Raw genomic sequence first — 12,392 nt, forward strand, 5'->3', positions numbered from 1 at the left:
GAGAGGTGACAGTCTGTGTGTGAGGAGGAGAGGTAAGGGCTGAGGGGGGATTCTGCATAACGAGTCTGCAGGTATATATGAGATGTAACGGACATATATTTGATCAAGAACTAGTTCTTGGATCAAAACCTAATATGTGGTATCATGAGAATCGTAAGAACCTGAAATTTTGTAGTTATCAAAAAAATGTGGAACTTTCATTACTGTGTGATTGCAGCCTCTGCTTAAATAGAGATGTGCAGCTTGCCGTTGAAACATCACATAAAAAACAGCTGTAACTCAAAAATGCTTTAGGCATATGTTATGAAAATGCACAAGGTCCTTTCCCATGATGTTCAGAATATATCTATCTCATCTTACTGGTACTGCATCTCTAGGTGGCGGTGTAATCAATTAATAACCTATGCAACCAGTTGCTGTCTAATTGTAGCGCCCCCTTTCTGTGCAATGTGGTCACATTTCGCACACTACTTAAGAGTAATGACATAAATATGTGTACCAAGTTTTGTTTGATTTGGGTGAAGTTTGTTGTAGTTATAGCTCAAAGAGTGCATTGAGCCCCGCCCATGCATATTTGTTAAATAACTGCCACAACAGCGTGTTAAAAGTTCAAAGCTTTTATGAAAATTATTTACCTACAGTCTATAAAGATTTCAAAAATACCAGTTGTTTATTGATAAGACAAATTTCCAGGGAGGAGTTCAAAAAGCTCCATTTTCACATACCTGACTATTGTGGATAAACGATGCATTTTTTGACAATAGTTGTAATTGCAATGTTGTAAGACTCTATGCAGAGTATGAAATAAATTAAACAGCTTGTCAATATGTTTTATTTTCGCAGAGATATTCCATATTTTCATGTTGAAAATTTGAATTGCGCCCCCCAGTGGCTATCGTTATGAAACTTTTTATGGGCTTAAGAAGTGCTACCATGGACATACTATGGAAGTCTCATGATGACAGGAACTTGTTAAAGTCATGAAACAGCTGCTGAAATTTGATTGGCCGATGACGGCCATGTTTTTTCGAATATGACATCATCCTCATAGAATCTCATTCAGGACATCACCCACTACATGCATACCAATCGGCATGTCAATCGGACAATCCTGTTAAATGTAACAAATTCTTTGTTGTTATAGCGCCCCCTATGCTTGCAGTTGCACAACCAAGTACGTATGTCTTCCAAACCATATACGGATTAAGCATGTGAAGTATCGTACCATTCAGAGAAAGCGTTTGCGAGTTATAACTGTATTTGTCTGATTTTTGGAACTCGAGCTCTACCCCTGTATTTGGGCGGAGTCTGGAAGCCGAGCAGTGATAAAAATCCAACTTTTTTTTGATAATTATTAAAGTTCAGGTTCTTAGGATTCTGCTGATACCACATATGTCCATATTGGGTACATTTCCAGAGACTAGTTCGCGCTCAAAAATTTGTGTGATTTAGCATATTATGCAAATTAGCTCAAAATCTAACTGGGCGGAGCTTATGGGATCTTGAGGCTTTTTTGTAGGGTCTGACCTGAGGAATCTGGGAAAAAAATAATTTTGTCTCTACGCCACACGGGGTAGGAGATATAGGGAGCGCCACCATCAGGCTGATCGGGCTGATTCTTTGCGCCTGAGTAGCGGGAGGGTTTACTACCAAACGGCAAGTCTGTAGGACCTACGGCTTGGGCTGCCCATCGCGTTTCATCGGAGAAAAAGAAGAAGAAGAAGAAGAAGAGGAAACGGACCAAAAACAACAGGCCTCCAGCACTTGCAGTGCTTGGACCCCTAATTTGAATGTCTTTAACCTAACCATATAGAGCGTTGGCATCAACTAAGCACTAAGAACGCATGCGTGTAGACTTCAGCTAAGCTGTTCCGAAACGCCTTTCTCAGTTTGTACTTCTCGGCTACCGTAGAAACTGTAGCGTAGTGCATGTCCATGTGAGAAAAATATACATAAGTTATACCAGACACCTACAGAATAATACACCGTTATTTGTTCGCGTTGTGCCCGTAAACACAACTGGCAGGTAAGAGGAGAACACAGTCACCTGATCGGGTGCTCTTGGACTTTAGGGTCAGTCTTGGGCTGTTTTACCTGCTGGGCTAATGCTAATGGTGGCCGATGAACCTCAGGAGCTTATACACTTAAGTTTACAATAAAGTTTTTATATAACCTACACACCAGGTTTAAACAGGATTGTCAGTGGGATTACGCCATTCCACCTTAAACAAAGAAACAGTTGTATTATGTTATAGACTTGTGTTACAGTATCAGATGTGTCTGATTTAAATTTCAAATGTTGAAATGTAAGTGATGGAGAATGTTCTATAGAAACTTACAAAGGCATCATTGTGGACAGCTGTGTTGATGCTGGCGAATGGAACCTGACGTCCTCTTAAAACGCCTCACAGGACTGTTTTACAGGGAATGGATTATAGATTGCTGATGTTTGGTAATACTCTCGAGGTTTTCATTTAATAAAAGTACATTTAATATAAATATGATATGTCACCCCTGGCCAAATATATGTGTAAGTGAAAATAACCTCCCCGCCTTGTGTCATAAGTTTTTATTATTATTATTATTATTATTACTTTGTATACCTTAAAAGAGGTTTAGATGTAACTATATACATTTGGCATTATTTAGCAAGTGTCAATGTATGAATATGAAATTATTCTTTGCCATCTCCATTTAGCACTCAGCCCACTGCCAATTGCCTTGTATGTATCATTACAGTGATGATGGGACAAATAAATTGGTCCAAAATGACTGAGAATAAAATACATTATTTAAACTTGCACTGAAATCTGTCAGTAATGAAATCTCTTTGTTCTGTTTTCTGTCAGGTGGATTGGGGTCTGAGTTGTATTCTATGCGGCTAATTGCAGTTCTGCAGACAGCACGAAGGATCTCTCCTACCATACGGCTAAAGCTAATTGTTAATTTGGCGCCTATCACATTTGGCCAGCACAGAAACTTTAACCTGGTTCAGAGACTCTGCAGGAACATGGAGACTAGAGAAGACCCCCAGGAAATTCAAGACATTAATGACAACAAAACTACATCAAAGCCTGATATCACAGAATCCACAGAATCTTCAGGGGAACCAGCAAACATTGTGAAACCCGTAGAGTCAGAGGTTCTAGCGGCTGCAGAGACAGTGGTCAGAGAGGGAAAAGCCTCAATTCTGTTTCCCAGTGCCAATGAGGTTTTCTACAACCCAGTACAGGAGTTCAACAGAGACTTAACGTGAGTAACACACTCATCACAATGTGATTAATGTAATTTTCAAAGTACAGTGCATTGTACTGAGATTGTGAGGGAATTGATCATCTCTCATTATGATGATTGTCTTCATTTATTTAAGTTAGTATTGTGTTTTTGAGACTTATTTATTAATACATACGTTATCATTACCATAACTATTTAAGCAGAATGTTTATAAATTGTAAAAGAGATTAAAAAAATAAATAAATAAACACAGAACTTAAATGTTAAACTGTGTGGCTAATACACTGACCTTTTTGTTAGTGTGTCCATGTTTTTGGTCAAGTTGACCACACTAGGACCACATTTTGGCTCTTATATGTACCTGTATGTAAGACCACTTCACAGTAGTGCATGATATATTGCTCCTCTATTACCATGAGTGTCTACTCTGACACTTTACACTCTCACTACTCTATGACTCTTATATAACCCTCTATAACTCCCATAGGCCTTTTGCATTGCTTGTCCATAACCCGTTATGAGTTCTTTATGACTTCAAAATATGTCTGTATTTGTGCTGACACTGACATTTTGGTTTTCTTAAGGTGTGCGGTGATGACGGAGTTTGCGAGGGAGACACTCATCCAAAGAGGTGTACGCATCATTGTTCCTGCAGAAAAAGAAAGAGTGGTTGTCTCTTTGTCTGATGAGAAGAATTGCGGAGAAAGAGAGGGAGAGACAGAGAATGGCGAGAGAGTGGAAGGAAAAGAGGAGGCAATGTTTAAGACTGCTTTAGTTGGGGAAAAGTGTGAGGTATTTTTTATCCCCTTTATTTGTTACAGTAATTTTATATTTGTGTAAATTCTATCTAATACCTGAATTTTGTATTCACCTGTGTTCCACTTTAAATGACAGAGCAGTTAATACTTTTGGCAAAGGCTCTGTGTCACTCTGACACACTATAACTCAGAATGACTCCTGTATGACCACTGTGTGACTCACTATTAACCTCTGTGTACTTTGTGACTTCTTTATCTCCTTTGACTCTGAATTCCCAATGTATAATACACCTATGGACCCATATGACCATATACTGACATTGTATATCATAAAAATGGAACAGAAAATTCCAATATGTAGCTGCAGAATAGGTGCCTGAATGAAACTTGTACATAATTTAAGGTTGAAGGGCAAACTCCTTTATATATGTGTACGCCTGTAAATGTATATGTGTGTTTTTATAGGAAGGTCTGTGTGTGTTGGAGGGACTAGCTGCTTCTGGTCTACGTTCTGTTCGGTTTGCTCTGGAGGTTCCGGGTCTGAAGAGCGTAACAGCTAACGACTGTTCTGCAAAAGCTGCTGCATTAATTGCCCGGAATGCTGAGCACAACAATGTCACACACCTGTTACAGGCCAGCCAGAGAGATGCCAGGTCTCACACACACACATCCACATACATATACACACACATTAAAACAAATGATGGTGAAAAATGAAAATCATTGATGAAATTGTCTTTCGTACAGCAATTTTTCCTAGTCGTTATACCTGTCTTAGCTATAAAAAAAATAAATGGATTGAAATCTTGGTATGGATCAATACTCAAAAGACTGTAATAGAGACATGTATTACTCTTTTTAAATAATGGTAAATCTAACCTAATTTCAGCTGATTTCAAACAGAGCTAGTGTTGTTGGTTTACATTTAGTATGCTGATGTATGAAGCTCGAGGTAGGAAGGAACGCTATGATGTCATTGACCTGGATCCATATGGAAGCCCTGCCCCCTTCCTGGATGCAGCTGTGCAGGCTGTCAGTGAAGGAGGTGAGTTTAAGCCTCATCCCATTTTAGCTGTGAGCACTTCTCCTTTTCATTAACCCTCATTTCACTGCTGAACTGTTTATAGCACTGTACAACTTGATGTGACCCCTCTAAGACCACTGTGTGACCTGGTGTGGCATGGTGACATTCTGTAACTCATGTATGTCTTCAGGGCTGCTGTGCATTACATGTACCGACATGGCAGTGATGGCAGGGAACAGTGGAGAGACATGTTACAGTAAATATGGCTCCATCTCCATCAAGACTAAATACTGCCACGAGATGGTGAGAACCTCCCATGTTTTCTGTAATTGAAGGTACATTTTAAAGGCGTGCCTATTTTACGAATGACGTGTACTCTGTTATTTTATGGCTTTTGTGTGTGTTGTTCAGGCTCTCAGAATTATCCTCCACTCTCTGGATCAGAGAGCGAATGTTTATCAGAGATATATTGAGCCGCTGCTCAGTGTCAGCGTCGACTTTTACATCAGAGTCTTTGTCAGAGTCAGAACGGGACAGGCTAAAGTTAAAAACTCTGCCAGGTAAATAACACATGCAAACCATTACTTAGCTTTTGTACTTGAACTTGGACATAAACCTTTGTTTTGATCTTAAATTTTTTATTTATTTTTTTTAAGTAAATGAACTTCATAATCAAATCCCTCCAATGTCTGTCTCAACCTAATAATCGAGCCAAAATGTAAAAACAAATGCATGACATTTTCATTTAACACAGAACTTTATCCATGTGTGTTTATTACAGTAAACAGGCTTTGCTGTACAACTGTGTGGGCTGTGGTGCGTTTTACCTCCAGAGAATGGGAAAGAGGATTTCACATGGAAAACAGTGAGTTAAATACACTTAGCGTTATTTATGAACATGTTATTACTGTATGGCTTTAACTGTATCTGCTTTATTTCAGTATGAAATATTCCGCTGCTACTGGACCTCCAGTCAAACAGAACTGTGAACACTGCGGCCAGACACATCAGGTATAGACTCAACATACAGAGTCCTGGGCAAAAAACTGAGACCCTTAATTTAGTTTCCATTTAAACAATAAGCTTATTCATTTTTTTCCAGAAGATTATTTTAGAGAGAACATATATTGTTATATTCATTATGTAGAATAAATTCTGCATATTTATTATAATTTACATCACTAAATCCCCCTGTCATTAAAGCTGTTTATTCAGTTACTTTTAATCAGTAACACTATGGAAAAGTTATAAATCTGTGCCTATCCATCTGTCTTTAAAATTGAAGAAGTTAACACTAACAGTAATGTGTATGTTTTATAATAACTGACCTGTCCTCTCTGTTCCTCTGTTTAAAGCTGGGAGGTCCAGTGTGGGCAGAACCCATCCATGATCTTGAGTTTGTTCAAAAGGTTCTCAAAGCGGTTGCAGGCAACCCCACTCGCTTTGGGACTTCCAAACGAATTGAGGGGGTTCTCAGCATGGTCACTGAGGTCAGTCAAAGGATTGATTTATATGAAATGACAAAAGTCTGTGGATTGGAACACTTTCAGCTGTATTAGATCCAGATATCATAAATCATAATGTCATCAATGATTCAGGACTGAAAAGTGTTGTCAACACATAATTTTGATCTGGTTGTGAAATAACTTTGTTTGTTTGTTTCCAGGAGCTGCAGGATGTTCCTCTGTATTATGTTCTGGATCAACTCAGCAGCACCATCCACTGTAACACACCCTCCATGCTACAGTTCCGGTACAAATTACATCACACCACACATCTGTACACAGTCCACTCATTTTGAAATATTTTAATGAAATTGGTAATGAAATATTAAAGAATGTATTTATGATGTTGATGATGATTTAAATCTGAGGAGAAGATAAAGGTGGTCATTTTTATGTCAGTGATGATTACTGTGATGATGATGATAATGATGATAAAGATGATGCTTACAGTATCATGATTGAGATGATGGTTGTGAAAAAAATGATGATGATGATTAAGGTTATGATGATGAGGAAGATTATGGTGGTTACTGTAATGGTGATGAAGACCATGACAGTGGTGACTGTGAATTGTGGTATTGATTTTGATGAGTATTACAGATATGATATTTATGATAAGTAATATTGATGATGGCAATAATGGTAACCATGGTGCTGATAATTACAAAGATGCTTGTTAATAATGTACAGTAATAATGATAATGATATAGTGCTGGGTGATATGAGTACACATCAAAATCATGATTAATTGTACATTTTACCACGATTGCGATTAATGAACAATTATTTTGTTTTTGTATTTTTGACCCTCATAGTTCAGTGAATGTAAATATACTCCCATATTCAATATGGGTTATTGTTTTGAAAGTTGCTGGGAGCTTATTCCTCTCTGTGTGTTTTTTTTCAAACCACAGGCGCTGTGTTTTTCTTTGATATGAGCTGCTCGAGTCGCTTGGTCGGCCTCAGTGTTTAGTTTGCTTCCATGTGGCAGATAGGGGCAGAATCATGTGACTACAACTTGATAGCATGGTTTTAGAGGGACAGTACTTGAACACACAGTGGGGACATAACTGAATAAAAATAATCGATATAGACAAAATTATGTCTATATTATGTTCTGAATATGAATTTAGATTATTTTTCGATTAATTGCCTAGGCCTATAATGATATTAGATTAGATTAGATTCAATTTATTGTCACATACAAAGTTATACAAGTACAACATTGCAGCGAAATGATTTTCCGTCTGTCCACTCGCCCAACAGGGGTTAGGTCTGTGCAACAGACGCGACGGCAGCAGATGCACCGCGCCATCTTCTTATAACCATATAATATAATTTCATATAATGTAAATATCACTGATAATGATATTCTCCCTTCTCTGTGGTCAGGTCAGCTATTCTTCATGCAGGTTACAGGGTGTCTTTTGCTCATGCCTGTAAAAACGCAGTGAAGACTGACGCCCCATGTGGAGTTCTATGGGATATCATGCGCTGCTGGGTGAGATAGTGCTGAGAGTGCGTGTGTGTTTGTGTGTGTGCTTTAAAAAATGTGTCATCAACCCTTTAAAACGAGCTGTGCTTATTGCTAGGTTGCTATCTGCAGAATAAACGTCTGTCCAAATAAATCCTGCAGAAAGAATATCAGCATGCTACTGCAGTGTATTATAGGTCTTATCTCCTTGTGGGCATATTTTTGTATATTTTTGAGGACCAGATAGCAAAGGATAGTATTTCACAATTTGTGGTATTGTGAAGAAACTGGTACTTTAAGGTGAAAAGCTAACAGAGTGAAATTATTTGTTTTTTGCTTACTGAGGTTCAGGCTAGTATTAGTGTTGGGTGTAGGTGTAGCGTTATTTAGCTACAGTAATCATTAATTCAACAAAGAGCATAACAGAATTTGTGTGTGTGTGTGCATGTGCATGTCTCTTCCAGGAGAAGAGTAACCCGGTGAAGAGAGAGAGATTATCACAGACTAGTCCAGCTTTCCGGATTCTCTCCACTGAACCTACGTAAAAATTCCTTCATTCCTATATAACAGATTAACATGGGCTGTGTCTCAGTAATAAGTTTTTCACATTTCCCTACTTACTATGTGCATAACATTAATTCAAACCAAAATCACACCTTTTAAAACCAGTGATTGCTCGATTCTATAAATGTTAACAAGATGATTTTTGTTTATAAATTATAGGTAAACACAGGCTACGTTAGCTAGTTAAATGGCTGTTGCAGCCTGAGTCTGCTGTAATGCTAATCAACAAATTTGCTTAACCTATCAGAAATAAATAAAAATGAAAATCTGTGGAGTTTCCTTTGTGCCTTATAGATCTAATGATATTACCTGTGTAGGCTAATGCAGTGTTAGGAGTTTTGGCCAAGCAGACTGATGTTCATGCTCAAACTGGAAATCTATCTCCAGTCTGCTGTGATTTTACACTACACTAATTAACCACACAATCAGACACCACAGATTATTGATTACAACAAAAATGCAAACCCCATTTCTTAAAAAGATGGGGCAATTGCAATCTAAAAATGCAATAAAAACAAATCTTAAATTTGTTAGTCCTTAATTCTGTTTGTTAACTCTGAACAAATTAAAAACAAATTATGCCTGCAACACACTTAAAAATAAAAGCTGGGACAGAGGTTTGTTTGACACTGGGCCAAAATTTTAGTTGTTTGGGAATTAAAGATATTCATTTTTGCTAAACTGATATTCATTCAGTTTAGCAAGTCGAGTTTTTGCCCATTCTTGGGCAAAAAGACAGGAGCTGCTGAACAGTCTGTGTAACAGAGAAATCATCATGCATTTTTACTGAAAACAAGTTGAAGCATGGACTCATCTGACAAAATCACACATTTTACTGGTTTCATTACCATTTGAGAAGAGCTTGTGCCATGAGAACTGTGTTTTAGCATAGAATTGGCTTTCTCGTTGTGTAAGAGTGTTTCATGTCTTGAGGCTTTGGTGGATTCTGTTAAGTAACAAGTGGTTTTTTTTTTTTTTTTTTTAAGTACTCCAAAGACAGTGTGTCTGTTTTATAACTGTCCCTTGAAGGTCACACTGGTGTCCAGCCTTACTTTATATGGACTTTCTCAAGATTTCCTGAATCTTTATATCATATTATGACAGTTGATGATGAAAGATCAGGATTCTTTGCAATTGTGCATTGAAAAAAAATTTTTTAGAAACTATTTTTGTTGCAAAGACTGAACATTTGGTGAATGTATCTTTTATACATTTTATATTGCTTATAGTGTTATGCTTCAAAACAGTGTGACATGAAGGACATCTTATTTTGTCCTTCTTAAATGTTTGGAGTGTTGCAGCATTAAATCTATGTATTTAATTTTAGATTACAGAACACAATCAACTTGGATTGTTAAGAACACAAGATATTTTCTGTGAGATATTTACCTTTGTCTGTTACATAAATGTTCAAAAGAAATGTCACAGATTCATGATTTCATTGCACTTTACACAGTGTGCCAGCTTTTCTGGATGTGAGGTTAGAAATAATAATTTATGCAGATTTGCTCCATTATTCCCTATAGCATTTTTTTGTTAGTTACTGTACAATTTTAATTATTAATGTTTGTGTGTTTGTTTCAGTCTAGAAGCATGTTTTGACATCAGACCAGACGCTAATCCTCAGTCACGTAAACGTCACCTAACACGATTTCAAGAGAATCCTCAGGCAAACTGGGGTCCAAAAGCTCGTGCTAAAGCTGGGTTAGTTTAGTTTTAATACAAATTAAAAATGTTTATATTAACTGTAAAACACTGACATAATTCAGGTCTGCATTTACTATGCATTGTTTACTAAAGCCATTTTTGAGATTTATAGTTATTTTTAATGGAATATTTAAATATTTTGCACAATCTGAAGATGGTGTAATTGTGACATTGAAATAAAGACTAATGTAACTCTAGTCTAAGTTTAAAATAACATTTTAAAATATATATTTGTGTTTAGTGGTGGTGGCATTTCTTCTGAGCTGGAGGAGCGAAGGAAACAGTTTCAAGGCAAACGAAAAAACCAGATCACTGACTCATCTCAGCTCAAGAATTTCCCCTGCAAGAAGTTCAGGAAGGTAAACTTCATTCATGTTTTTAATTTTTAATATTTTAAAAATTAACCTTCAGTCAAGTGAAAGTCTTTGCACTAATATTAATTATTTATCAAATATTAACATTAGTAGTGATAAAGGAACTGTGATTATCAGAAGTTGTAATATCATTGGTAATTATAGTACCAATAATATTAGTATTAGTGTTAGAGGTAAGTAACCAATAGAAGTATTATTAGTATTAAAAGTATTTTTTAGTAGTTTTGGTACTGATAGTACTATTATTAGAAGTAAAATTACTTGCAGTATTACTGTAGGCAAGGCATAGGCAAGGCAGGTTTGTATAGAGCACATTTCATACACACATTGTGCTTCAAGGAAAGCATTTAATATTTAATAACTATTGTCTGTTTTCTGTTTTGGTGAAAATAACATCTTTTTACTAGATAAGAGAAAACATTCAGTGTGACAATGATCTACTTATGTAAACGTTAAAATAACTTTTATGTTATATTTAGGAACTTAAGCCTTTATTGATTATTAATGAACACTGAGTGTGTTTTATCTGTCCCAGGGAACATGTTCATATGGAGAAAAGTGCTGTTATTCCCATGATCCAAAACATCTGTTTGTCCAAGAGGAAATGAAGGAGTGATGGGTTTATGACTTCTATTATTCTGAAAACCAAAATCAACCCTGAGAAAAATGGGTGGTCTTCATTTTAGGATTTTGTTTAATTAAATGTGGGTTTACAGCATCTGACTGATAATCAATGTACTTTAGTTTTGTTCTGACCTACAGGTTTATTGTGCATTGCATGAACCCTATGTAAATATCTATACGAAAGCTGATTGGAACATTATTTACCTTTATTATTATTTTTACAATAAACTCTATGTGAATGCCCAACTCATGCAGGTGTCTATCTTCACAAGAACAGAAGCGTTGAGCTTCTAAAGACATACTTAAAACCACAAAAGGAAATACATTTAAATTTCAACACTAATTAAATGCGTGACAATATAGGAGTATGCATGATTAGGCAAACTATAAATGGCCCTTTGTCATCACTGCTCCAATTTAAATAGCACAGCTGTTAAATTGTGGCATTTTAATCTGCAGGTTTTCTGTCATCATCTTAAACTTCTCATTTCCATATTTTAGACTTTTGGCCCTTGAATGTCAAGGCCCAAAAGTGACGACCCTGTTTTGCTGTTTTAAGAAAGGCTTTGTTTACACTGGATGTATATGAAGTTTACATAGGTAACATTTGACACTAATAGCTTTTTTATATGGGCGGCACAGTGGCGCAGCAGGTAGTGTTGCAGTCACACAGCTCCAGGGACCTGGAGGTTGTGGGTTCGATTCCCGCTCCGGGCGACTGTCTGTGAGGAGTTGGTGTGTTCTCCCCGTGTCCGCGTGGGTTTCCTCCAGGTGCTCCGGTTTCCTCCCACAGTCCAAAAACACACGTTGGTAGGTGGATTGGCGACTCAAAAGTGTCCGTAGGTGTGAGTGTGTGAATGTATGTGTGTCTGTGTTGCCCTGTGAAGGACTGGCGCCCCCTCCAGGGTGTATTCCCGCCTTGCGCCCAATGATTCCAGGTAGGCTCTGGACCCCCGCAACCCTGAACTGGATAAGCGGTTACAGATAATGAATGAATGAACTTTTTTATATATTATCACGAGGAGGTAACCATTAAAAAACTGAGAAGAGAATAAAAGCTGTTATTTTCAGCTGCTCATTTATAAAACCACAGTTTGATCATTATAAAAATTCATTTACAACCCCCCC

The 12,392-nt window shown here is 37.1% G+C and overlaps 1 protein-coding gene across 2 annotated transcripts; it reads left to right on the plus strand.

The window, feature by feature from the left end:
• The first annotated feature begins 1,582 nt into the window (after nt 1-1,582).
• LOC136678634 (tRNA (guanine(26)-N(2))-dimethyltransferase-like) lies at nt 1,583-12,295 on the plus strand. Of its 2 annotated transcripts, none has more exons than XM_066656699.1 (16): nt 1,583-2,026; nt 2,850-3,252; nt 3,819-4,026; nt 4,458-4,645; nt 4,922-5,037; nt 5,207-5,319; nt 5,428-5,576; nt 5,798-5,881; nt 5,958-6,027; nt 6,372-6,506; nt 6,683-6,768; nt 7,914-8,022; nt 8,460-8,536; nt 10,144-10,263; nt 10,508-10,625; nt 11,176-12,294. In XM_066656699.1, the coding sequence occupies exons 2-16, from the start codon at nt 2,876-2,878 to the stop codon at nt 11,254-11,256; spliced, it is 2,031 nt and encodes a 676-aa protein (XP_066512796.1). In that variant the 5' UTR covers nt 1,583-2,026; nt 2,850-2,875; the 3' UTR covers nt 11,257-12,294. The 2 variants fall into 2 exon arrangements, with proteins under 2 accessions (XP_066512796.1, XP_066512795.1); XM_066656698.1 differs by lacking the exon at nt 1,583-2,026 and adding an exon at nt 2,344-2,452 and having other exon boundaries at nt 11,176-12,295.
• Nucleotides 12,296-12,392: the final 97 nt, after the last annotated feature.

Source organism: Hoplias malabaricus, chromosome Y, assembly GCF_029633855.1.
Source record: "Hoplias malabaricus isolate fHopMal1 chromosome Y, fHopMal1.hap1, whole genome shotgun sequence".
NCBI lineage: Eukaryota > Metazoa > Chordata > Actinopteri > Characiformes > Erythrinidae > Hoplias > Hoplias malabaricus.

Bases quoted from the DNA above. Each gene is read 5' to 3' on its own strand.
- LOC136678634 (XM_066656698.1), top strand. From the start codon at position 2,428: ATGGATTATAGATTGCTGATGTTTG. The intron at 4,646-4,921 runs GTCTCACACACA...GTTTACATTTAG, and splicing joins GCCAGCCAGAGAGATGCCAG to TATGCTGATGTATGAAGCTC. The intron at 5,038-5,206 runs GTGAGTTTAAGC...GTATGTCTTCAG, and splicing joins GCAGGCTGTCAGTGAAGGAG to GGCTGCTGTGCATTACATGT.